Below are 26,738 nucleotides of genomic sequence, written 5' to 3'. Positions count from 1 at the left end.
AACAAAAAAAGGGGGGCCTGGGGGCCTCAGTTGGTTAAGCATCTGACCCTTGATACTGGCTCAGGTCATGATCTCACAGTGGTGAAATCAAGCCCCATGTCAGGGTGGAGCCTGTTTGGGATTCTCTCTCTCCCTCTTTGTCCCTTTCTCACGCACCCTCTCTCTCAAAAATAAATAAATGTTAAAAAAAAATTTTTTTTAAGTTTATTTATTTTGACAGAGCATGAGTGGGGAGGAGCAAAGAGAGGGAAACACAGAATCTGAAGCAGGCTCCAGGTCTGAGCTGTCAGGACAGAACCCGATGTGGGGCCCGAACCTACAAACTGTAAGATCGTGACCTGAGCCGAAGTCGGATACCCAAAAGACTGAGCCACCCAGATGCCCCTAAATAAATAAACTTTAAAACAAACCAAAAAACCAAAACCCAAAGCCCTTCAAGCCCTAAGCTCTATGACGATTCATCCTACAAATACTTAGTAAAAGCTACAAAGACATGTTTTCATTCTCCTAACACCATGTGACTAGCATCCATAGTACTTACCACAATTGCAATTTCATATTTATTCACATTGATCAGATTCATTCCTGTGACCCCCACTAGCCATAAAGACAAAGAGAGTGTATTTTAGTCCCTGATTTATCCTAAGTGCCTTGCCTAGTACATGAAGCATGAAAGTGCCCAGTGTATGCATGAATGAATGGGTAGACCAGAAGAGCTTTGCTTCTCTCGCTGATTTTATAACAAATAAATAAAATGAAAAGCGGTAACTATAATATGTGCTGTGGAGGAAAACAAGCTATAAAAACTCACATGTTAACTTAGTGTAGGAAGGAGCCAAAAAGGGAAGGAAGGACAAGAGAGGAAAAGCCTGTGCAAAGGCCCAGAGTAGCACTGAAATAGAACAAGCCCACAGATAAAATGAGGCAGGAGGGGACAATGCTGTGAGACGGAACTGGGGGGCAAACACTGGCCAGACTATGCTGGCTTTGCTAATCAGGTTAAGGAGGCATGTCTTTGTCCTAAGAGCAGTAGAAAAAGACAGATTTATGAGTGTGGTAAGAAGTGAATGTGACGTGATCTCTGTTCAGAAAGATCACTCTGGTTCCGGGGGGCACCAGCACGGCAGCAGTGGCCACATGGGAGACTACTGCAATAGGCAAGAAATTATGGCAGACTGGAATAACGTGGTGGAGGCAGAGATGAAGAAAAGTAGATGAATTCAAGAGAGATTTAGAGTTCACTCACTGATAGACTGGAAGGAGATGGAGAGGTCAAAGATGGAGTGTTGGAAGACTCCTTGATTTCTAGCTTGCTTACTGGATAGACGGTGGTGTTGGTTCCTGAAACAGGGAACACTGGAAGACGGTGAGGTCTAGATGGGCAAGAGGATGAATTGGTTTGGGACATTATAAGGAGTAGGAATGGAAGGCCAGAACTTTTTATACATATGTGGAACATTCAGATGACCAAATTGGTATAGAAAGGAAAAGATAACTGATAATGAGCATTTGCACAAATTTCCCAGGTTAGTTCTAAAATTCAAGGGAGAGGTAAATAAGTTTATATAACTGTCTCTTTGATATCTGAATCCAGTCATTTGAGACTTCTTCAACATACTGTTAATGTCATCTCATAAATCTAAATAAGAGATCCCCACACGAGGTGGCAAGGACTGGGGTCTTCTACTCTTAATCCTACTGTAGCTAGCTACCTTATGAGGGACCTAAGAGAGCTGCTAAGACTAGGAAGGCTGAAAGTTTAGAAATGGCAATGTTTTACTTGACTAATTAAAAGAAGATTCAGAGACTCACTGATATGCAGAAGACAGTAGGGGAAACAGAAGGATAATTCTGTTTCCCTACAGAAGGGAGAGGGGAGAGAGGAGAGGGATAATTCCTATTTCTTCTAATGGAAGTTTCACATTTCTCATGTCTTCTACAACCAATTAGCTTCCAGCGGGTAACATGGGTAGCATGGTATATGCCCTTCATTTATACAGAAATTAAAAAGAGTTGCACTAATTCTGGATAGTGCACTCTAATACATGGGATAGTCTTGATGAGAATGGAAGGGCTCCAGGATACAGGCAACTAAGATAATAAAAGCAGAGCTTCTCTAGAGGCAAATCTAGAAGTTTACAAATGATGTGGTGCTTGTACATCCCAAGATGACATACTGTGTCACCACATGATTAGGTCCCATGTTCTAGTAACATGTTGCAAAACAGCATCACTTGGGCTAAATTATACAATTAACTGAGATAATATATGTTTAGTGCTTTGCTCAGTGCTAGCAGATAATAAGCGTTCAACAAATGCTATCATTCATTTGACCCATGCTGCCACTGGGTCAAAATATATTTGCCATACTGGTGTGAATTATGTGACTTGTAAGAAGTCCAAATGAATGAAAGTATGCCTTTATAAATTAGCTAGATATTTAAAAAAAATTTTTAATGATAAAGGGAGGGAAAAGACATTCTACCCCGTGATCAAGGAAAAAGTCGGTTTCCTTAAACTTCAGCTTAAAATGTACTAGACAAAATGTCATCAAAGCATGATGTGTCATGAAACATCTTGGTATATAAACAACAGACTTCAACATTCAGGAGTCAAAAAACAGATCCAATGATCAAAAGAAAAAGGAGATACTCACTTGTCAACTGAGCTTTGGACAATTTTTCATTGCAACTATAACCATGACTGCTTTCCTGGAGCTTTAGCCATTCCTGCGCTTGGAACAGGTAGAGTTTAGCTTCTTTCCCAGCAGCTCCTGCTATGTTGTTGATTCTGACACACAGAAGAGCATGGTCACCTTGACATTAAAACAAAAATTATCAACGAGTTTGGTCTTGTATGGAACTGAAATGACAAGACAATTCAACATCTGTATTTATCAAAACAGGAATTTAAAGAATTTTTCTTAAATCTCACTTAGCGAGGTAGATCACATGAGAATGAACAGCCCATTCAGAGGCAAGTCAAGAGACTATTCATATTAATTATCCAAACTTAACCTGTGGTGTCTCCATCTACTTCTGAGGAAAACTGATGACATTTCACTATATCTGGACATTCACTGTCACAGAATTTTTGCCTCATTTTTAGAACCACTCCACATGGCTTTAATCTTTGTTTATAAACCATCTACAGCAATTTCCCACCAAAGTTGGTCTTGTTTTCTAAAGTAACATGTATGTTAATATTTAGCTATACTTTTAATGTAAAAAATAAGCATAGCTAATAGCAAGAAAGTTTAAATAAATTAGTTTGGGGGTAGACATTTTAGACCATGTGAAAAATGTGACATCTGTGACTTTTACAAAAGAACTTCCAGAACAATAGATACTGTAAGACACTACAGAATGAGCCTGGTTGCACACACTAACTACATTTAAGGCCCTAACAGAAATGGTAAAAAGTAGTTGCCTCTAGGTGAGAAGAAAAGCTGGAGACTTATTTCACTCTAAGATATATTCTTGTGTTGCTGTCATCACTTTATTATAATTTTACTCTAATTAAACATTTTAAATAAATTTAAACGTACAGTATGTATCAAAGAATGTCCAAGTCTCCTACATAAATTGATCACATTACAAATTATCAAAAATTTTATTTTATTTTTAATTTTTTTGTTTATTTATTTTGAGGGAGGGAGAGAGAGAGTGAGACCAGGGGAGGGCAGAGAGGGAGGGCAAGAGAGAGAATCCCAAGCAGGCTCTGCACTGTCAGTGCAGAGCCCAAAGCAAGGCTCGAACCCTCAAACTGTGAGATCATGACCTGAGCCAAAACCAAGAGTCAGACGCTTAACCGACTGAGCCACCCAGGTTCCCCCAAGTTATCAATAATTTTAAGAGTGACTCAAAGGCTTACCATCTTAAATTGCACTGAGTTAGAGTTTATTATTTCAGTGTAATTTAGTAATATTATTCTACTGAATTCAAATTCACTGAAAATTGGTAATAAATACACACAATGAGAGTGTGTGTGTGAATATACTTGAACACTCAATTCCTCAATCTTCCTTAAAACACCTGGATTCCCAACGTATGTTTCTCCTCCATGTTTATGGAATATCATGATGATATTCATGAAATAGCATCATGAAATATCCTGGCCATCTAAATCCTCTGCTAGTCTTGAGTGATAATCCAGGTTGTAGCTTCCATATAGCCCAGATTTTCCAGCACTGTCCAGGTTGTGCCGTTTATTGTAATGTCTTTACTATCACTGTCAATATTCAAAGTACAGTTACAGCCAGTTGATTAAAAAAACTAAAAATGTGACCTAAAATATAATAACAAAACCGTTTCTAGAGTTTCTTCTTCACCCAAGATCTGTGCCACACTGGATTTTGGAAAACTGGGTTGCTTTTCTTTTCTCAGTTGTTTTAAACACTTTGAGATAAAAAAAAAAAAAATTCAGGTTCCTCTTCCTTTACATCACCAATTCTGTACCTTCCCAATACTTTAAATTCCCTACACAAAATAGCTTCTTGCTCCTATTATCTTCTCCTAAGAATCCTCTCTAGGACCACAGTCTGACATTGCGTCTTTTCATGCTAAAAGCCACATTAATCAAGGATCCCAACCTCATCAAGGCAAATAATTATTTGCAATATAGTACTAGTCAAATAGAGTAGCAAGAGTACATACCAAGAAAATCACTTAAATTTCGAGAGTGCAAATAAAGCAAAAATTAGAATGAACTGCAAATTCATTCATTCAAGAATTATTGATTTTTGAGGGAGACCAGAAAGTACGAATCAAATGCACTTCTCATTTCAGAAGGTCCAGACAGGATACAAATTATGAAGCTCCCAGGACCCCCTTACAAGCATTTCTGTCAAGTTAATTCCGGGCCTCCTGGTCCAGAGTCAATCTCCTACTTTAGGCGATTTGACCTAGCAATTGTGACCACCAGATTAGCAGGTGTTTTATTTGGTTTCCCACACTTCTCTGCTTCAAGGAGGTTAGAGCAAATTGATCTTAAAAACAAAAACTAAACCCAGTAAATCTAAGTTCTGGGGCTTCGATGAACGCGTAAGTACAGTGCCTTAGTGTCTACAACCAGTTTGAGTCAGGGGTGAGCAAACCCTGCTTCCTTGAGGGAAGGATCTCGAAAGATGCATTAGAGTCTCCGTACTTTCGTGCGTGTGGGGAGGGTTGGCGAAGCGGCGTTCCAAGCGCAGAACACAATCACTCCTGGGGGAGGGTGCAGACTAGGGAGTGGGGAGCAGCAACACCAGAGCTGGCATTCGAGCAGCCCAAGATTCCGGCAGCTGCGGTCGGGGGAGGGCTGCCAGCGACGCTGGAGTCCGGGTGGGCTGGGAGAGGGGGGAGGTTCCCGCGTCGCCGCCGCCGGCTCCAGGCCTCCTGAAGCGAGGTGGGGAGGCGCGGCCCGCGAGATGGGCCCACGCGCCTGCATCCCGCTCCCCGCCCCCGCACCTACCGTGGAACTCGAAGTGGCCGATGCTCTGGCCCTGAGCGTCTCGGGCCGCGGCGCTGCTGAAGCTGCCCCGCAGGGTCTTACCCTGGCCGCCCGGCGGCCACCAGCAGCAGGTGAGGGCCACCGCCAGCAGCCGCAGGCCTCCCATCCCCCCTCCCGCTCGGGACCCACGCCCCGGCCCCTAACAGCCTGCGGCAGCCTTCCCCACGTCGGCAGCCGGGGGTGGGGGAGGAGGGAGCAAGACCGGCGTCGCGGACCCGCCCCCGGGAGACTGACAGCCTATGTGGCAGGTCCCTCCACCACGAGCCAAGTACACCCACCAATCAGAGGCTAAAATGGGCGGGACGTGAGGAGGCGCGCGTCCCATCACTCCTCAGCCTGTTGGCTAGTTCCCGCCTTTTTTATGGAGACTGAGAAGGATGTTGCTTCAGGTTACGGAAAAAGTATCCCCCTCCGTCTATGTGCGTGGTGCCACGGCGCATGCGTGGGATCGCCTCCGCGGCTCCCGAGGGCTCTCGGGGGAGTGGAGGGTGTGGAAATTGGAAAGAACTGAGAAACGCACGATGGCACCGTTTCTGGCGAAAAAAGAAAAGCCCCGGCAGAGCTCTAGGTGCCTATGCAACCTGCTGGACGTTTCCGCTTTAATGTCTCAAAGACACGTAACTGTACTCGTCCAAGTTTAACGCATGAATTCTCTTGGCACCTCTAACCGATTTTAACCTCCTAGGTTCCCTATCTTCTTGAGTTATGTCATCAGACACCTGGGAAGTATAGCTTACACCCCTACATCCAATCATCTCAATGAAACACATGCCAATTTAGCGCCTCTTCTGGGCGGCGATGGTAGGCAGCGCTGCCATTTCTATCCAGGCCATCGCGGATACATCATCTTACTTGGCCTGTGGCAAGTGATCTGGCACCAGCCTTAATTTTCTCCAGTTGGTTACACACAGCCCATCTCTACCCTGGAGTCACAGAAAGCTGTGGGAAACGCAATCTGACTGCATCACTTTCCTTCAAACGCCTTTGATCGCCTGTAGTACACAAGTCAGACTCTAGAATATAGCTTTCAAGGCTCTCAAATTTCCATCTCTCAACTTTTTGTCTCCATCCTTACGGAGCCACTGTCAGTTTCCAGAACACTCCAAGTTGTCCTCTCTGAGCCTGGAGCACTTGCAGATCCCTATGGCTGGAAGGCTTCTCTTAGTCTACCACTCAACCTCTCCATCACCTTCCATTTTCTACTTTAACTCTTCTTTCCCAATTGGCTTAAACAAACAAACAAACAAACAAACAAAACTTTTCTTGGGGCGCCTGGGTGGCTCAGTCGGTTAAGTGCCCAACTTCGGCTCAGGTCATGATCTCCCGGTCCAGGAGTTGGAGCCCCACGTAGGGCTCTGTGATGACAGCTCCCAGCCTGGAGCCTGTTTTGGATTCTGTGTCTCCCTTTCTCTCTGCCCCTCCCCAACTCATGCTCTGTCTCTCTCACTCTCAAAAATGAATAAATGTTAAAAAAAAATTTTTTTTAAATTTCCTAAACCTCTAAGGCTGTGTTAGATACCCTGGGAACCAGAATCCCTTACTTTCCTACACTGCGTTGTAAATGTCTCTAGATGTCTCTAATCCTCCATTATATAAGAAGCTTCATCTGGTCAGAGACTGTATCTGTCTTGATGAGAGCAGAAGCTCAAAAATTTCATGAATAAATGTATATAAATTATTTTATTTCACAACATGCTTTCATTACATATAAGCAACTTCTCACAACAGACCTCACTATTTAGAAAAAAAAAAAAAACTTGATGAAATGCTTTCTATAGTATACCCAACATTTTCTATATTGCTGGTCAACCAGGAATAAACTAAAGGTATTAATATGAGATTTTTAAAAATTGCACTTTTTTATTATAAAAGTAATTCATGTAACTTAGAAAAACAATTTCACAGCCAAAAGTGTATGAAGTAAAAATGGAAGTCCTCATTTTTTCCTTGCCCTGCCTGATATGGTAACAAGGTAACCCCTGTTAATAGTTTAGGGTAGATCTTTTTAGACATGTAGTTACAAATGTACATGGTATTTGCACACCAAGGACAGGAATAAAATTGGTCCTGGAAAAAAAATCAGAACATAGGCCATGAATGCTGTGAGGCCCTTTCTGTCTCTTCTCTTTGTGATCAACTCTGTTTTTCTTTCACTGAAGACAGATTTTTTTTTTTGATTCCTCACTTCATTTGAATGAAAATGGCCACCAACTAGTCCCAGATTTGTAGGTCCTCAAGAGTTCAAGAAGAGCAACCAGATTATACTAGAACCTTAGTCCAATTCCAAATCCCAGGAAGATGCTTCAGTTGGCCTAGTGTGAGTTCGATGCTCCTGTGACCTTCCTGAGGTGGGGGAGTGGTCAATTTAGGGTGATTATAAAGGGTAGGAGAGTCTGGTCAGATAAAACCATAAGTATCCACTACAATATATTTTGGTCCTCATTCCATGTGCGTACATTCTTTTGAAAGTGTTTATTTCAGCCCATGGTATTTAAAAGGTGAGACTGGATCTAATATTAGATTGTATCCAGTTTTTCACTACTACATATAAGCAATATAGCAATGAACATATTTGTGTTTATTTGCAATGATCTATATTACACATCATGGAATTTGGGGATCATAGGGTATGTACATTTGAACTTTTCATATATGTTACCACTTTGCCCCTGAAAAAAGTTGTAACAAATGGCATTTCCACATATACTGCGTATTCTCATTCTTTTTAGACTTTGCCAACACATTACATGAAAAAAGAAAAAAAACAACAACCAACATTATCTATTCATCTATTCAACAACATTAACTGATCATTTATTCTGTCCCAGGCCTTGTCCCATGGCCTGGGCATTACGGCAAAAAACAAAACGGAGCCCCTGACCTCATGGAGCAGTATCAATGAGCAGTTAATTGACATCAATGACCACAATGTAGAAAATGAAAGAAGGATAAAGTGGTTCTGCAGGGCTGGGGTAGGGCTTGCTATCTTAATCGGGGTGGTCAAAGAAGGACTCTCTAGAAGGGTGACATTCAGGCGGAGAACTGACGAAGTATCGGTAAAAACTAGGCAGACATCTGGGGAGAGGCCCAGGAGAAGTAGCAGACCTGACAAATTCAAGGAAGAGCGAGAAGGGCAGGCAGGCTGGAGCATAGGGATAAAGAGGGAGTGTAAGGGCAGAATCTAGGAAATATCTTTACCACTACGGTCAGCAGCCTGCGTTGTCGGTAAAAATATTAACAAAGTAAAAGGCATTTTGCAATTCTAACCTCCTATTTCCACACTTTGCAAGAAGAGAACGCCTGTTCTCAGCTCAACTGGTGGTAAACAGTTGGTGGAGATCGTTGCAGTACAAGAATGAAAAGAAGGTAATCATTCATAACTCCGACATCTGCGTATCTAAGTAAAAACCCGATCCATACTGGTGTCACTTGTCACGAACCGTACCAGACCTCATCTTCCCAGCCACCCCAATTGCGCTTAACCCGGTGGGTTTGAACGGAGAGGAGCTGCGCCTGCGCAGTAGCGCTGCGCCGCCCGCACCCCCGCGGGCCCCGCCCAGCCCGCAGTGGGCGGGGATAAGTCGGCCCAGCTCCGGAAGCTGCTGCTGCCCACCCCACTGACGTGTCGCGGCAGCGAGACGTGTCGCGAAGAGTCACGGTGGAACTTACCTACGGTGTACAGATCTGGCGCTTTACGCTGCTAGGCACTGCTGAGCTGGGAGATGTCGGCTGCGGGCAGGGTGGAGCCCTTGGGTCCTCCCGGCAGCTTTGCGAAGCGGCTCCTGGTGACCGGGGGTGCTGGTTTCATGTAGGTAACGGCGTCGCTGGCCGAGTAGTGGCTCCCCAGAAACCCCAACCTTTTCCTGCACCTCTACTTGCTCTTGGCAACTTGGGACCAGCTTAGGGGGTCTGAAATGGGAAGGGTCTTAACGCATGACTAGGATCAGCCTACCTTCTGCCATCACCCCCCCTCCCCGCCCCCCGTCCCCGCCTCCGCCTGAAAAGTCTTGGTTCCTTTGAAACTCCGACTTCTTTAAGATGCTTCCCAACCAAAACCAAAGTGTTGTGGTACCGTCTGTCCTCTTACCTGGCCTGGGATGCACCTGTCACTCTTCTGAGTGCACCCACGTTGCAGTAAGCTTCCTCGACTGACCCAGCCTCCAGCCCACCCCTTCCGTACACAGGCCTTCTACATATAGGCGCCAAGCAACCATTTTTGGGTTACAGTAGCACATTCATTTAGTTAGCGGGCTTTAACAGCACCCCTCTGTTAGTGCTTTGACCTGGTCTAGATGTGTGATGGCTCTTTACCTCTCACACCCATATTCAATCAGTGAGTCCTCTTTCACTACTTTCAAAGCAAACACTTCTCACACCGCCACCCCACCCCCCGCCCCGCCCTCCTACCCTAGTCCACTAACTGTCTTCTTCTGCCTAGATTACTACTGTTACTTCCCAATTGGTCATACTGCTTCCACTCTTGTTCCCTTAAAGTCTGTTCTTCCCACAGAAGTCAGTGTTTATTAAGTAAATAAGTGCATAGAGTTTTACCCTAGTGGTTCCTGTCAAACTTAGAATAAAACCCAAACTCTTTAACATATCTACAAGACTCAAGTGTCCACGCCCTACTTTTCCAAACTGATCTGCCATTCTACCTCTTTGCTTTTCTGTGCCTGCCACACTTACTCTTTTGGAGTTCCTGTAAACACCTGAGGCCCGTTCCTCTGTCTTGAGGCCTTTGCACTTGCTTCCTCTTTGCTTAGGCCGCTTGCATCTCTCAATTCGGATGGCTACTTAGACATCACCTCCTGGGAGAGGTGTTACCTGGCCATCTTATCTAAAATAGCCCCTTTCTCAACTAACGCAGTAATCACTACCTGAAATTATATTGCGTATTAGTGTTTACTTGCTTATTGTCTGCATCCCCACTCCAGAATGTAAACCGATGAGGGCAGAGATTATTGTTTTCAACCAGTGTTTATAAGAATGCCTGGCTTATTTTACGAAGGTCTTCAAAAGTTGTTGAACGGATGAATGCACAGGTACCAACAGGAAACTCCCAGTGTCTAGTGGAAGAAGAGAAACATGGGAATAACCTCCCCCATTAGCACCTTAAATAAGCTCTTCTAATCTGACTGTGATTTGGAGGAGGGTACCAGACAGGCAGGGGTTACTTAATGAGAAGAGGAGCATGAAAGGGTGGAACTTGTGTGAGAGTGCTGGTCCTGGAAGGGCAGGTCCTAGAAAATGCTGTGAAAGGGCCGTCAGATACAAAAGTCTGAGTTCATAATTTGTTCAAGGGCTGCCCTTGTTCCTGGGGGCCCAGTGTTTTAGTGTGTATGAGAAAACCTGGTGAATCATCTCACTGAGATGCCTCCGGTTCCACTTTGAGGCTATCCAATTCAGGATGGCCTCAGCCATTATTAGCCTTGGAAACCCATGTTATTCTGAGGATGCTGGTTTACACCACTAAATTCTTATACCAAGAGATAGAAATTGTAGTAGGGGTGCTGTGAACATAGACAATTCCTATGCTCATACTAACTTAATTTTTGCATAGTTATACCTAAAGTCCCTTAAAAGGTACGTGATAGTTTCAGTCTATCTGTACTGACCACCACCCATTGTATTTATCACCCTGCTTTATTCCCACACGCAAAGCACAAATGGACAAAATCATTTGGTCAAACTAATTTTTTCTTATACCCAGGACCAGTAAATTCTCTTTTCCCCACAGTGCAAAGGCATATCCATATATCGATGCTGATTATTGATGATACTGTTGAGAAAGTTAGTGAAAAGTGGAGGGGAGTATGTATTCAGTATCGCTATGTTATTTCTGTTATTTTGCAGAAACTGAAAAGGTATCTTTGAATAGTTTCCTAATACTCGACAGCTTAGGGTAATGTTTAGGAAATGTTTAGTTTAGGGAAAAGGTTAAGTTTTCTAACAAAATATACTTTTTTCTTACAGCGCATCACATGTGATTGTCTCTTTAGTACAAGATTATCCGAACTATATGATCATAAATCTAGACAAGGTGAGTTTTATAAAATGAGTTTCATGCACTGACATTGATGTACTTTTTTAAATGTTAAAATCTTATGCTGATATTTTAGTTTTTTATTTAGTCATTTGAGCAACTTAGGGGGGCCTACATAGTCATGTGATCATGCTGTGTTTAATCTTAGTCCATTTAAACTATAAACTAAAGGTTTTAAGTGCAGTATTTTTACCAAGAGAAAATCTTCAACCCTAAATTTAATATGTAGTGTAATCTTGTGATTATTAACTTTTTTTGGAGTTGGGATACTCTGTTTATCTGATTTTATCATTGTTTTATTTGATTTTGTAACTGCCACCTCCTGGAAAATTACATATTTATTTCTTAAAGTTAATTCAGTTTTGAGAATTTTTCAGTAATAATCGAAGTCTCCTTGCAGAGTCCAAAAGCCATGATTGGTAATCACTGGAATTTTTATTTTAAACACAAGATGCAGATAGCTACCTTAATGTCATAAAACATAATACTAATAGTCCATAAACAAAGAATAATATGTGGGGCTTATCAATTTTTGCCTACCTTACTATCATGGACAGTAATTTTTTCCCCATCTGTACACTGATTTACCAACAGTTAACTCAGGAAACAGTGTGATCAGTCATAATATGCATAACACAGGTGTCTTTGTTTTCAATTACTAATTCCTTTGCAGTAAGAAATGGTAAGCTTTTCTGATGGTTGGAGGCACAGGTGGGCAGGAAAATTTTTTAAAGGAGGGGTTTCTACAATAATTTTTTTTTGAATTTTAAAAAGGTAGCAGAATTACACTTTTTAAAATACTTTTTTTTAACATATCAGAGACTTCTAAAAACACAAAGAGCAAACACTTTAAGAAGACATGTTCTTGTATTACAAGCAGAACATCTATAGTCTTAAATAAATTGATATCTTATAGGAAAAGCTATTATCACTTTTTCTGTTGTTTCTCTCCCATTCCTCACTTACTTATTTTAAGCTGGATTACTGTGCAAGCTTGAAGAATCTTGAAACCATTTCTAACAAACAAAACTACAAATTTATACAGGTATGAGAGTTTTCTTATAATTATATAATTATTTTACTGTGCCTCTTTAGCCATTCAGACATTCTGTCTTTCTACTTTGCAAACTTGTGTAATGTAGGCATGGAAAGTATGCTTCTTAAAGACCTTTTAATTTCTAGAAGTACAACATGCTACAGAGAATACCACTTTTAAATCGATACCACATATAAAGCAGCATGTGACATTGGGCACATCGGCAGATCTATGGGTAGCTGATTGAACTTAAATGGTTTGTTATTTTTTAGGTCCTTACCAGCCTTCTTGATAAGGCCTTGCTGGGATTTAAAGAGATTGGTGTAAAGGGGAATGTTACTCAGGCCAGGCAATAGTCAAAAAGCCCACCATGTAGCCCCTGGGATAGTCTTCTCTTATGAAGGTGGATTAACTGGCTCTGGAAGGCTGATTCTTACTGGCCACCCTTAGATGAGTCCAAAGTATAAACCAGAGAGTCAGGTCATTGACTTGCAAAGGGAAATTTTAATGTCAGATGAAACTATTTAACTCATGATTTGTGGGGGGGGGGGGGGGGGGGGGTTTAGAGATATTCTATAAATTCTTTTAAAAATTTTTTATTTAAAAATTTTTGGGGGGACACCTGGGTGGCTCAGTTGGTTAATCATCTGACTTCGGTTCAGGTCATGATCTCAAGGTTTGTGAGTTCAAGTCCCGTGTCAGGCTCTGCTGACAGCTTGGAGGCCGGAGCCTGCTTCAGATTCTGTGTCTCCCTTTCTCTCTGCCCCTCCCCCACTTACACTCTGTCTCTCTCTCTCTCAAAAGTAAATTAAAAAAAAAAGTTTAAAAATTAAAAAAATTTTTTCTTCATTTTTATTTGAGAGAGAGAGAGAGAGAAAGAACATGTGTGAGCAGGGGAGAGGGGAAGGGGGGTAGAGAGAATCCTAAGCAGAATCCATGCTCAGTGTGGAGCCCAGGCTGAGCCGAAATCAAAAGCTGGATGCTCAACCAACTGAGCCACCCAGGCGCCCCTACAAAGTCTCTTTTTAACCACAAATCGTAAAGAATATACTGAGAAAACATTTTATAATTCTTTTCTTCTATATGAAAGTATTTCAGTCATTAAAGAATTGTTGAGAATATGTATTTTTAGAAGAATTAAATATACACACAACATCAAAAGTACTCATAATGAGGCACCTGGGTGGCTCAGTTGGTGAAGTGTCCGACTCTTGGTTTCAGCTGAGGTCATGATCTCATTTTTGTGAGTTTGAACCCTGGGTCGGGCTCTTCACTGACAGCTCAGAGCCTGGAGACTGCTTGAGATTCTCTGTCTCCCTCTCTCTCTGCCCCTCCCCCACTCACTCTGTCTCTGTCTCTCTCAAAATAAATAAATAAACTTAAAAAAAAATTCACAGTTCACTTAGTTGTGGTAAAATACATTTTTCAAAATGTCATCTGGTTGTCAGACTTTAAACATATTTCAATAATGGTTACCTCAAACTTAAAAAAAAGTATGTTTAAAAAGTTTCCTGTTAACATAATGACCTGAGGTTGGCAGGAATGTTACGGGAAAAAGCCAGCACAGTTTTTAGTAGTAGTTGGTGCTCAATAAAATATTGTTTTAAAAACTTATTTACAAGAAAGCATCTTGAACTGAATATCTTATATCCTAGGATGCTGGAGAAATACTTCATTACTATACTTACTTGAGCCTTTGGTTGAATTTTCAAGATATTCTCTATTCTCTCTATTCTCTATTTTCTTATCATTGTTTTGGTTCATGTAGTAAAATGGTTATTACGAATGACAGTGCTCAATGAAACTTAGTTTTTTCATGTTTGCTTTTTATATAGGGTGACATATGTAATTCTCACTTTGTGAAACTGCTTTTTGAAACAGAGAAAATAGATATAGTGCTACATTTTGCTGCGCAAACACATGTAGGTAAGCATTGTTTTATGTTACAATTATGATGGGAAGATTTTTTTCCCAGTGACTAGTCCAAATCAAAGTCCACCATTGAGGTTGAATAAGTAGGTACTTAATATATATGTCTTTGAAAGAGCACATACCATGCTCCCCCAGGAGAATAGGACAATTTTAATAATGTAGGTTGAAGTATAACCTTGAATGCTATCTTAAAACTTTGAGTGTAACCAAATTCAATATAGTGATTACTTCTGGGGAGATGGGCCTTCAACTGCATTTTTTATGTTGTTTCTTAAAAGCTGGGTGGTAGGTACACGGTTGAACATATTATCATTATCTATACTGTTATGTGCATCTGAGATCTCTTCTAATTGTCTAACATCTCATAATTTGAAACATACCATACATTCAGAAGAATTTAGAAGTAAAGTGAAATGAATAGTGATAACGTGAATACCCATGTAGTCATCACCTAAACAAAAGATAGAGTGTTGCTAAATTCTCATTAGTAGTAGTACTCTGCCTTATTACCTGATTTTAAAATTATCATTTCCCTTGGTTTTCTCTACAGTATATCTAGGAGATTATTCTAAACAGGATATAGAGATATTCCTCATTCCTTTTTATTTTCATACATTCCATCGCATATACGTACCCCAGTTGGGTTTATTTCCTACACATTGCTATTTAAATGGCACTGCAATGGATGGCTTTGTGCCTGTGTCCTTGGGTAGTGTCCGTTTGTATGTTTGTCAATTGATGTTGGGTAGAGATTCCTAGAAGCAAGAATTGAGAGTGGATTAGTTTGCTAGGGCCCCCATGACACAATACCACAGGCTGGGGGGCTTGAACATCAGAATTCTATTCCTCACAGTTCTGGAGGCTGAAGTCCAAGGTTAAGGTGCCAGCAGGGTTTGTTTCTTCTCAGGCTTCTGTCCTTGGCTTGCGGATGGCCACATTCTCACTGTGTCCTCACCTGGTTTTCCCTAGTGTTTTTTTGTGTCAGAATTTCTTCTTTTAAGGACACCAGTCATGTTGGACTAGGGCTTACCTGAATGATGTTGTGTTTAATTACCTCTTTAAAGGCCCTGTATCCAAATATGGTCACACCATGAGGTACTTGGGGTTAGGGCTCCAATATGAATTTGGGGGGAACACAGTTGAGCCTAATAACCAGGATTGAGGGGGTAAAATCATATGCAGTTTGCCTAGATATTGGGAAGTTTCTTTCCTTAGGGGTTGAAAACACTTTGCATTCTTATTCCTAATGCATGAAGTATCTTTCCCCTATAGCTTCACCAACAGAAGTTATTGTCAAACTTAAATTTTTGCCAATCTGGTAGGTAAGAAGTGGTATCTATCAGTATTCATTTTGGATTTTCATTATTATAATTCAGGGTGAGCATCTTAAGCTTAACGACCTCTGTATTTCTTATCTAAACTATTTGTTCATGTCTCCTATCCATTTACAATAGGGTTATTCCTTTTTATTTTCTTATAACTTCTTTATAAATTGAATATACTAGCCCTTTGTTTCTGAAAAGTTTAAGTATTTTCCCCAGTTTGTCATTTATTTGTATTTTTACTCTATAGATTTCTGGTTGTTTTTTTCTGCGTAAGAGCTTTTATGTAGTCACAGTTAGCAGGTTTTTTTCCTTTTACGTCTGGATTGTGAGCCATATTTAGTAAAGTTCCCCTCATTCCCAGGTTATAGAGAATCTATTCTTCAAAGTAAATTTATTTTCAAAAATAATTTATCTAGCATTTATTGTTCTTTCAGCAAAAGCAGGTTGATCTGAAAAGCCTAGCCCTCTATTAGTAGAAACTAGATGTTTCAAGTTTCAAATTTAAGAACAATTTTAAATTTAGATGTCTTTTTTTTTTTTTTTTTTTTTTTTAGAATAGAAGTGTTTCCTGGGGCACCTGGGTGGCTCAGTCGGTTAAGCTTTCTGCTTGCTTTCAGCTCAGATCATGATCTCATGGTTTGTGAGATCGAGCCCCACATCAGACTCTGTGCTGACAGTGCTGACCTGCTTGGCATTCTCTCTCCCTCTCTCTCTGTTCCTCCCCCACACATTCTCTCATGCGAGTGCGCATGCGCACCCTCTTGAGAAAGACAGAATAAACAAACATAAAAAGTAATAGAATAAAACAGTGTTTCCTGCAAATTTAGCACTGATAGTTTTCTAGGTTCTAAGAATTCACATGTACTTTATAATTTCGGCTTAAAGCAATAGTAAGTAGCAATGTGTTTTTGTTATTTTTTTAAACTATTACAGTTGTAGTGAATGAAGAGAAGTGAGTAGAACTTTCCTTAAACCTGAGTCTACCGTTTGGTGTTTGTTTTGTCCCCTGGGTGGCATTGTTCTAGCTTTTTCTCTCTTTTTTTTAGATCTTTCATTTGTACGTGCCTTTGAGTTTACATACGTTAATGTCTACGGCACTCATGTTTTGGTAAGTGCTGCTCATGAAGCCAGAGTGGAGAAATTTATTTATGTTAGCACAGATGAAGTGTATGGAGGCAGTCTTGATAAGGTAAGCTTAGAAAAGTATATGTTTCACCCACTTACCATGAACCATGAAACAAATGTGTCTTATTAAAACTTACTCTGGGGGCGCCTGGCTGGCCGAGTCTGTGGAGTGTGCGACTCCTGATTTTGAGGTGGTGAGTTTGAGCCCTGTGTTGGGTGAAACAATTACTTAAAAATAAAATTAAATTAAAATTAAAAATTAAAATAAAAGAAGTAAAACCTACCCTGGGCTTTTTCATGCTGTCATTATGCACACTTATAGGACTCTCCAAACTATCATTTCTTTGTGTCCTCTCTTCAGATAAAATAATACCAGCCCAAATGGCAACAACCATCTAGTCTCGGTACATATTTATATGTAATTTGACTGACGGTATTTTTGCCAGAGAACAGCACGTCCCGCCTTTCTGTCCCAGTCCAGACATGATGAATGTCATTCCCACGGGCCAAGCAGAGCATACTGCCCACTCCCCTTCTCTTCCATTCAGGATAGCGCATTGGAATGTCAAGGGGTGCATGTGAAATTATTGTAGCAGCTGGAATCTGTTCTCCTTTTTAAATCACTTGTACATATTATGCTTCCTATGCAAAAGATGGCTCCATTCTCATGTATATTTTTCACAGTCAGTGTTTGCAGTGACCTCATTCTGTGTTACGTTTGTATGAAAACACATAAGTGAAAAAAATCAAGCGGTTTGAAAAAAACTTGTAATAAAAAAGCAGACCCTGACCACTTCTCCTCAATATCCAGTCCCACCCGTGAGAAGCATTTTCAATTCTCTTTGCAATCTTTATGAAGGAACCCTTTTTTCTTCTTGTGTCCTGTTATCCTACATCAGGTCTGACACAGGAGCCAGAACAATTTTTAGAATATAAGTCAGATGATGGGATTACTCTGCTCAAAACATGTTCACGTTGTTTCAGTGACCTTCAGGGTTCCACAGGTTCTGGCCTCCCTCTAGCTCTCTGGCCTCAACTCCCATTTCTCTTCCCTCACACTAACCTCCTTGTGGTACCTTTGGACGCACTCTGTCTCAGGGCCTTTGCACTTGTTCTCTCTGCCTGCCTTATAGGGTTACTGTGAATGCTACCATATAAAAAACGCTTAGGAAAAATGCCAGGCAAGTAGTTGGGGTCCAGTAAATGTTTTTTAAAATGTAGTAATTAATATTTAAGGTTTGTGATATGTTTTCTGATTTTTCTACTTAGAAACTATGCATAATACATATTTATTAAATGCATCTTTTTAAAATTAGGAATTTGACGAATCTTCACCCAAACAACCTACAAATCCATATGCATCATCTAAGGCAGCTGCTGAGTGTTTTGTACAGTCTTACTGGGAACGATATAAAGTAAGAACTGATTTCAGAAACTCTTGAATAATTTTTCTTTGGACTTAGGTGTTAAAACTCCAAGTTAGATTAGCAACATTCCATTTTTAGAGTTAAAGACCTAGATTGAGCAGTTTATATACTAAGGAGTTTAAAATACTTATTTCCTATATTGTGTGGACAAAGTAGGACCTACTTCTTGTTCAGTTCATCATTTAAAGGAATAATTTGTGGGTGGCTCAGTCAGTTAAACATCTAACTCTTGGTTTCAGCTCAGGTCATGATCTCACGGTCATGGGATCGAGCCCTGTGTTCGGCTACCTGATGAGTGTGGAGCCTGCTTGGGATTCTCTCTTCTCTCTCTCCCTCTGCCCCTCTCCTGCACTCTCTCTCTAAAATAAACAAAAATTAAAAAATAATAAAGCAATAATTTGTATACATTTTTTCCTACTTCAGTGATACATAGAGAATTAGAGCTGTAGGGAAAACCTGGTTGGAATATCCTGATTCCCAGAATCCTCCGGGGGAAAGAAGACAGAGAGAGGGCAGGTTCCACGACCTACCGCATGCTCCTCTCTGCATGATTCACCTCTCTTGGCTCCTCGAGAATGGGAGTTGACATTCCCTTGCCTTTTGTGTTCCATAACTTTGGCCCTTTTCCCATTTGTGGTAGCTCCTTTTATTTGTAAGGGTTGGTGCCTCAGAGAAAGACAACTTGCAGTTTCACATCCTAACCAAACCTGAGGTCCAAGATAGAGTCTCTGAAATCATCAGGTAGAAATTTCTGTAATTTTTCTGCTGTCAAACCTAACAAACCTGGCCCTATCTCTCTTCATCCTGCACTTGTCCAAGTAGATATTCCTCTTCTTCCTTTTGGGAACCCCTGCCTTTCTCTGACTCCCATCCTCTCCTGTCTTTTCAAGAACCTTACATTAGAAAACTGTCCCTTCACTTCTGTCCTTAAGATGTGTGGGGTTACTTAGCTGCAAGTGCCCAAATTTTAGAACTGTTTGTCTTTAGATAATTATTACAGTTGGACCTCTTATTGCATTAATGTCGACAACTCTTTAAGTTTCCAGCTGTCATCACACGAAGCAGTAATGTTTACGGACCACATCAATATCCAGAAAAGGTACATTTTATTCCTGAATCCATAGTGTGCTTTAGTGATCGTAGCTTCTCATCATTTAAAATAATCTCTCCTCAGTATTTGTCCAGAATAATTTCTGCTGTAATTGTACATAATTATAAATGCTGTATAGGCCAAAGGCAAATCTCATCAGGTTTAGAGTCTGGAGTCCTGAGTTCAAGTCCCAACCTGACAGCAGCTGGTGTGACCTTAGGCCCTTGGAGCGTGGTTTTTAAATTGAGGGATAATGAAAATGCTCAGAAAGGACTTTGAAGGATCCAGAGAGATGACCTTCTGAAAATGCCTTGTACTTGGCAGGATTCGGAAGCACCATAGAGTACTGCCATTGCTCCTGTCCTGGCTGCTGAAGACTCCTTCCTGGTTTGCAGTCTAGAAATTTCAGAGCTAGTCAGAGCATAATGCGGGAAGCTGGTACAGAAATTTGTCTCTCCATCAGCTGGTTAATCGTTCCCCTGATCCTCTTTATTGTTGGCTGGCCTGAACGTCTTCCAGAAAGTAGTACAAGTACTGAATAAAGAAAGGTAGTTAAGAGGCTGAAGACACCGGGGCAGTTGGTTCTGTATCATTAAGCCCAATTTTAAGTAACCATTGCTTTCTCTGCTTAAATTTGGAGATAGGGTTTTCCACTTTCCAGCTGGTTGCATTGATCTCTTAGCCCAAAGAAAGGGGCCGGCCGGGTCATGATCTGCTGGTCTTAATATCTACTTTGCTTAATTTGGGGAGTATCTTTCAGAGGTGCATTGTTAATTTAATAATATAGCTCGCCCCGTTTAACATAAATTTTCTTTGAATTCAGTGTCACTGGGATTTACTTTTTATTAATTTCACAAGCGCTGAGTGTAGGTGCTGTATGCAAAGCAATGAGTAAGATCGGATTCCTGCCCTTAATGAAATCCGAGGTGAACTTTTGTGATGACAGCAAACTGTTCATGAAGACTTCTGAATTTTTACACTATGTGTCATTTTGTCTTTATATTCATCTAGCAGATAACTTATCTTTGTGCAATAGGAAGCTATCTTAGAGTTCTTTCACTTGTCAATATTATCATAGGTTTCTTCTTGAACTGGTAAGAAAAATTAGAATTTATCCCTATGTATAATTCTTAATAATCATCTTTTAATCATATGATGAGTTAGATTCATATGGATCAGTGAATTTCCAATGTCTGAAACAATATTTAAATATTCTTTTAGGTTATTCCAAAATTTATATCTTTACTACAACACAACAGGAAATGGTATGTTATCATTTACCTTCGTACCCATATGTTTTTCTGGTACATGGATAGTATTCAGTGACAGCCAGTCTTGAAAATCACAAAGTCTTAAGAGTTGAAGGCCATAGGATTGAATGTTTCAACAAATTTACAAATTCCTTCTACAATCGATGTGACAGATTTTTAAATAATTACCATCTGTTATCCATCTTTGTAATTTACTTACTAACATCATTGCAACCTTTTTTTTTTATAACTTCAGTTCTTAAATAATGTATCCTAGAACTTTGAATTTTAGCATTAAAATTTGACATCTATCTTTATATAATTTTACTTTTTCAGAGGAATTATTTAATTCACAGAGCTATATGGATTTCTTCAAAATTAATTTAAGGCAGAAAATTGATGAATAACTTATTTCTCAGGGGTCACTTAGATGCTTGCCACTTTCCTGCTGAGTGCTGAAGGAGGTTTGGAGATCATTTACAAATTATGATAAAATTTAGAAAAGTCTTGAGACTTTGTGTTTTCAGTAAAAGATTTCTAGGATCCCATGGCAATTGGCTGCTCTAGAATGTACACAGTCATTGTGGTACCTTGGTTTGGGAGAGCTTACATTTTTATACGTTGTGATTCCCTTTCATTTCATCTTTTTAGCTGCATCCATGGATCAGGGCTTCAAACGAGAAATTTCCTTTATGCTACCGATGTAGTAGAAGCATTTCTCACTGTCCTCAAGAAGGGGAAACCAGGTGAAATTTATAACATCGGAACCAATTTTGAAATGTCAGTTCTCCAGCTTGCCAAAGAACTAATACAACTGGTATGTATATATTGCAGAAAGGTCGTGTTTTCAAAATTGTCACTAAATTAGTGGTAGCAATCACTAAGGTAGTCAAAATCAACAGTTTACAGTTTACTCAGTTGGAAAGTAAACGTGTAAAAAAATGAAATGTACGTGAAGATATGTCATTATTTGAAATTATATCACTCGTTTATAACAGCTTTTCAGGAAAATAAAAATCCTAACACATTAAATGTAGATACTCATTATAACAAATATCTCAATATCAGCAATATAAACTTGTATGTGCTAGTCTTAAGAATCAGTGATATAGAAATAATTGTAGTTATGAGTGTAGGTACGTATTAATGCACATCAATATAGATCTCAAGGATTCAGTGTATAGAAACTCTTCCTTTATACCACTCTCAGAATACTCTGGACTCCAACCATGTGGGCCTTCCACACCAAGCAGTGCTCAGACACAAGCTGGGTAGCCTATAATTTAACTCAGTTCTGACATTATCTGCCTGGAAATTGCTTCAGATGCCATAGATTAAGTAAGGGCTCAGTCTACAAGACTATCCCCTGCTTCAGATGCCAGTCACAAAACCTGGTTATCGCCTGTGCTTCTGACCAACTGGCTATAAATCAGAGGTACTTTGCTAGAGTGACTCACAGAGTTCAGGAAAACAGTTTACTTTCTAGATGGCTGGCTTCTCACACTGGGTGTGACTCCGGAATAGTCAGATGGAGGAGCAGCCTGGGGCCAAGGAGGAGGAAAGATTGTGGATTGACCATGTTCTCTGGGCATACCACCCTCCCAGCACCTCCATGTTTTCAGCAGCCCACATGTTCTCCAAACCCCATCTTTTAGGTTTTTTATGGAGGCTTCATTAAGTGGGCATGATTGGTGAAATCATTGACCACTGGAGAGTAACTCAATCTCCAGCGCTCTGAACATATGGTTGGTTCTGTTGGCAACCAGCCCCCTCCTTAGGGGCTTTCCAAAATTCACTCATTAACATAAACTCTGGTGTGCTTAAAAGGGGCTTGTTATGAACAGCAAAAGACACCTTTATCTCTCATCACTTAGGAAATTCCAAGGGTTTTAGGAACAGGGATAAAAACCAAATATATATTTCTTATTATAAATCACAGTATCAACACTGAGTAATAACCAAAAGTCAAAAAAGTTAATTTTTTTCCCATAGTTTATGCAGTGTGTATTTTTGCTGAGCTTCAGATGGAATTTGGGTTATAAAATATGGGAAGTCTACTAAAATGCTGTTCATTTTAGCTGTCTCCCCCACTTTGAAGGGGTTGTTCTTCTAGTCTTTTAAATCAGCTATGTAATACTTTTGTTATTCTCTGGTCTTATTTTGTAATCCGACACAATCCATTTTCACAGATCAAAGAGACCAATTCAGAGTCTGAAATGGAAAACTGGGTGGATTATGTTAATGATAGGTGAGTAATAAGCTAAAATATTGGGGAAAAGTTGTGAAATCTTAGATACTTATAAAATTCTAAGATATGTTCACTTAATCAGAAGCTACCATTATCTCTCTTTAATTTTCTGCTATAAGAACATAGGAGCCCTAATAAGTTTATGTGTATTTATTTATTCACTCATCAAACATATAGGTATGGGCTGCATTCAAACCCAGATCGTGGCTGAAATCAGAAAAGGATAAGCCACGGAGAGGGTTCGGCATCTGGGATTATAGATGATTTTTTTTTTAACGTACTTTATTTTACAAATTTTCTATAATAAATTCAGGGAGAATTTTTTTAAGGAAAAATGTGAATTATGGTAAAGATTCATGGACACACATTATTTACATTTGTAAATATATATCCACAATGTCATTTTAAATCTGTTTTGTTTTCTAAGACCTACCAATGACATGAGATATCCAATGAAGTCAGAAAAAATACATGGTTTAGGATGGAGACCCAAAGTGCCTTGGAAAGAAGGAATAAAAAAGACAAGTACGTTATGAATTGATCCTTTTGGGGGAGATTCAGAAAAATTTAAAGGAAAAGTAATTTATTTTTAGAACACTCTAAATTCAGTAGAATGTTGTGATGAATCCTTTCCACTTTTCAAAGTGTTACATTTAGTATGTTTCCAGCCATAGTAATCTATTTCCTAAGCATCTTGAATTTCACAGACTGACTTCTGATGAGTCTTCCTGTGTCTCATCAGTGTTTGTCAGAAACCTATTTCATTGATTCTCAGGTGCAAATTTTTCACATCCTTTAAAGGTATGTGGTTTAAAGTCACAAATGTCTTATTATTATTGCATCTTTCTTTCTTTCTTTCTTTCTTTCTTTCTTTCTTTCTTTCTTTCTTTTCTTGGTAACATGTAAAATAACGTTTACAGGTCCATTTTAACCTCAGTGGCATCTTAGATTTGATGACATCTGGACAGTTGCAGTCTTTGGATGTCTGAAGCCTTTTTTACATTGAAACAAACAAAATTTAGTTGTGTGAAGAAATGTCCATTAAAATAAGTGTATAGAATCTGTATATATATATGTTAAAGTTCGGTTTAAAAATGTATTCATGAGAAAAGATAAACTCACATGTAGAGAAAAAGTCTTCATTCAGAGCTTGACATACAGAATACTTGTGCTGAATTTTTGAAAGCAAATTCAAAGATAATTTATCATTTTTTAACTAAGAAAAACTTTCCTGATAATATAACAATATAAAATGACTTTACATATTAACAGAAGAAAAATCACACCTTCTCATTGTGCCTGGAATGCTGTATTGCTACATTTACTTGAACAAAAAATTACTTGTCCTATAGCTTTAAAACCAGTGCAAATGACGTATGTCTCCTTCTCCCTCAATTTCTTAAAGTCAGAATTTCTTCAGCACTTATACCAGCACATTCAGTATTGAATGACTTTTGAAATGAAAACAAACGATAACCATCTTTTAAATCTAAGTTTTTGGGTACTGAAACATCTTGTGATTAATGACCTTGGTTGGTTCAAAATCAAGCTGTTTTCATTAGGCATCCCTTTGGCAAGACTGATTCTTACTTAAATTAAGAATCTGAGTACAGTCAGCTGAGTGGCTGATGGGTAAGATTTTTCTGACTTAGCAGGAACTCAGTAAATGCTGGTTAACTGGTGTTTAGTGTTTTGTTTTTTATTTTTGTCTTTTGGTTTTTTTCCCCTCAGTTGACTGGTACAGAGAGAATTTTCACAACTGGAAGAATGCAGAAAAGGCATTGGAACCCTTTCCAGTACAACCACCGTTTGTATAGTCAAGACAGTTTTCAGAGAAAGAAGAAAATTATCCTACCTCCACAAGCCATGGGAAACCAAGTGACCAAAAGGTGTCCTCTTTTCTTTTGGAATTAGATTCATGACTTTTTGCATAAAATTCGAATGCAAAACACCTCAATCTTTAGAATAGGTGTGGTGCTGGCATAGGATTTAAATTTCAAGATTCTTTCCAAAAACCTTTCTCCTGAAAGTTAGGCACCAGAAGGCCTAGAAAGACCTTTCGTAGGAAGGGGCCAGGAAAATGGAATCTCATGGTTCTGAGAACAAGGACCGAGCCCAGTTCTGCGCTGACGACAGCCTTCGCGGGCCCTGAACTCAGTTGCCCGACCTTCCCCACTGCCTACAAAGTCTCTCAAGTTTCCATTTTTAGGCAACATAGGATGAGCTGTCTGTCCTCATTCATCTTTTTTATTAAAGGTCTGATATGCTATAATTGCTTTAAAAGTGGAACAATGGAAGCATATCTAGCACTTTTTAACTTTAGATAATTTTGTAAAATTAAGTTAAATGTTTTTTAAAAGAAGGATGTAGTTTTTACATTTTCAAAATCAGTTGTTGGACTATATATGAGTAATCTCATATGAGAGATTTTTATCATGTATTTGCCATTTATAATGATTTTATTTATAAAAGTATCACTATTGTAACATATTTAATGTAGAATGTGGCTTTATTTTTACTAAGCTATGTTTTTATTTTGCTGTAGAAAAAATTCTTAAATATCTTGATTAAATACTTTTAATTCCTCTCTCTCCTAAAGACTTTAAGATGGCTTGAAAAAGCAGCTGACTGGATATTGCGTTGAGAAAGGGTGAGGAGTTCAAGGTTGTGCCCAGCTTTCTGGCTTCTGTGCATGTGTGATGACTTCTTTCCTCCATGAAGTGGAAAGCTAGGTCATTCACTCACAGGTGGTTAAAAGTAAGAGGGGTAAGGGTGGAGTAAGGGCCTCGAAGAGGTGGAGATCGGGAAAAGAATAAGCAGCTCCAAAGTTGGAAGAGGATTTGCCAAGCAGGAGTGAAACACAAACTGACATTGAATACGGTCATTTCAGGATTCTGAGATGTGGGGGCACCTGGGTGGCTCAGTCAGTTAAGCATCAGACTCTTGATTTTGGTCAGATCGTGATCTCACGGTTTGTGAGTTCAAGCCCCGAGTTGGGCTCTGTGCTGAGTGTGGAACCTGCTTGGGATTCTCTCTCTCCCTCTCTCTTTGTCCCTCCCCTGCTTGTGGTCTCTCTCTTTCTCAAAATAAATAAACATTAAAAAAAAAATAATTCTGAGATGTGCAAAGTGGATTGATCCAGAGGTAGGCATAGTAGGAGTCGGGAGGGGCCGAGGGGCAGAGGGCTAAGAATGAGCAAAGAGTGAGGCCCCCTGGTCCCGATTGTTTAGGGAAGAAAATTCCTCCTGGGGGTTGGCTGTAGCTAGAGGAAATGGAGAGGGGACCAGGCACGGAGGTGTGGCAGTGAGAAGTTGGGGAGGCTGGGAAGTTACAGGCAGAAAATGGGGCCAACTGAGAGCAGATGGTCTTTTGGTAGAGTCTGGTCATTGAGGGTAGATGACAGAAACACTGTTTTCTGCGGCATTTAGTTTTGTACATATTTTTGTGTGCCTTTATTCCCAACTTTAATATACTCAATTTGGCTTAACTTTATCATTTATTTAGTCTCAGGAGATGACTGGACAGGCATTAAGAACATATAATGAAAAACCAGTGGAAACAAATTTATGCAAAAGTGTTAAAAAAAAAATGAACGTTCTACATCATATGTCATCAGAGAAGCGCAGATTAAAACAAAAACTAGATACCTATTAGAATGACCAAATCTGGAACACTGACAGCAACAAATACCGACAAGGGTGCAGAACAACAGGAACTCTCCTACACCTGCTGTTGGGAATGCAAAATGGTACAGCCACGTTGGAAGACAGTT

At 39.8% G+C, this 26,738-nt stretch overlaps 2 protein-coding genes across 6 annotated transcripts in view; one reads left to right on the top strand and one right to left on the bottom strand.

Moving 5' to 3' along the window:
• Positions 1 to 5,694, bottom strand: part of GPR180 (G protein-coupled receptor 180) — a 41,553-nt gene extending 35,859 nt beyond the window's left edge. For all 3 annotated transcript variants that reach the window (XM_023252632.2, XR_002741714.2, XR_002741712.2), the window contains exons 1-2: positions 5,452 to 5,694; positions 2,657 to 2,815 (exon numbers count right to left, since the gene is read on the bottom strand). In XM_023252632.2, coding sequence (XP_023108400.1) covers positions 2,657 to 2,815; positions 5,452 to 5,596 — 304 coding nt within the window. In that variant the 5' untranslated portion in view covers positions 5,597 to 5,694. The remainder of the gene's footprint in view (positions 1 to 2,656; positions 2,816 to 5,451) is intronic.
• A 3,374-nt stretch (positions 5,695 to 9,068) lies between these two features.
• Positions 9,069 to 25,456, top strand: TGDS (TDP-glucose 4,6-dehydratase). 3 transcript variants are annotated; one of them, XM_019828546.3, is made up of 12 exons: positions 9,069 to 9,298; positions 11,464 to 11,530; positions 12,510 to 12,578; positions 14,405 to 14,495; positions 16,873 to 16,934; positions 18,268 to 18,366; positions 19,418 to 19,477; positions 20,690 to 20,733; positions 21,370 to 21,535; positions 22,908 to 22,966; positions 23,394 to 23,491; positions 24,698 to 25,456. In XM_019828546.3, the coding sequence occupies exons 1-12, from the start codon at positions 9,213 to 9,215 to the stop codon at positions 24,781 to 24,783; spliced, it is 987 nt and encodes a 328-aa protein (XP_019684105.2). In that variant the 5' UTR covers positions 9,069 to 9,212; the 3' UTR covers positions 24,784 to 25,456. The 3 variants fall into 3 exon arrangements, with proteins under 3 accessions (XP_019684105.2, XP_006927417.2, XP_003980524.2); XM_003980475.5 differs by having other exon boundaries at positions 9,071 to 9,298; positions 16,873 to 17,015; XM_006927355.4 differs by lacking the exon at positions 23,394 to 23,491 and having other exon boundaries at positions 9,070 to 9,298; positions 16,873 to 17,015.
• The last annotated feature ends 1,282 nt before the right edge of the window (positions 25,457 to 26,738 follow it).

The sequence above is a fragment of the Felis catus genome, chromosome A1 (genome assembly GCF_018350175.1).
Source record: "Felis catus isolate Fca126 chromosome A1, F.catus_Fca126_mat1.0, whole genome shotgun sequence".
Lineage (NCBI taxonomy): Eukaryota > Metazoa > Chordata > Mammalia > Carnivora > Felidae > Felis > Felis catus.
Note: the sequence above shows the minus strand (reverse complement) of the source record. Positions and strands in the feature narration are given on the sequence as shown.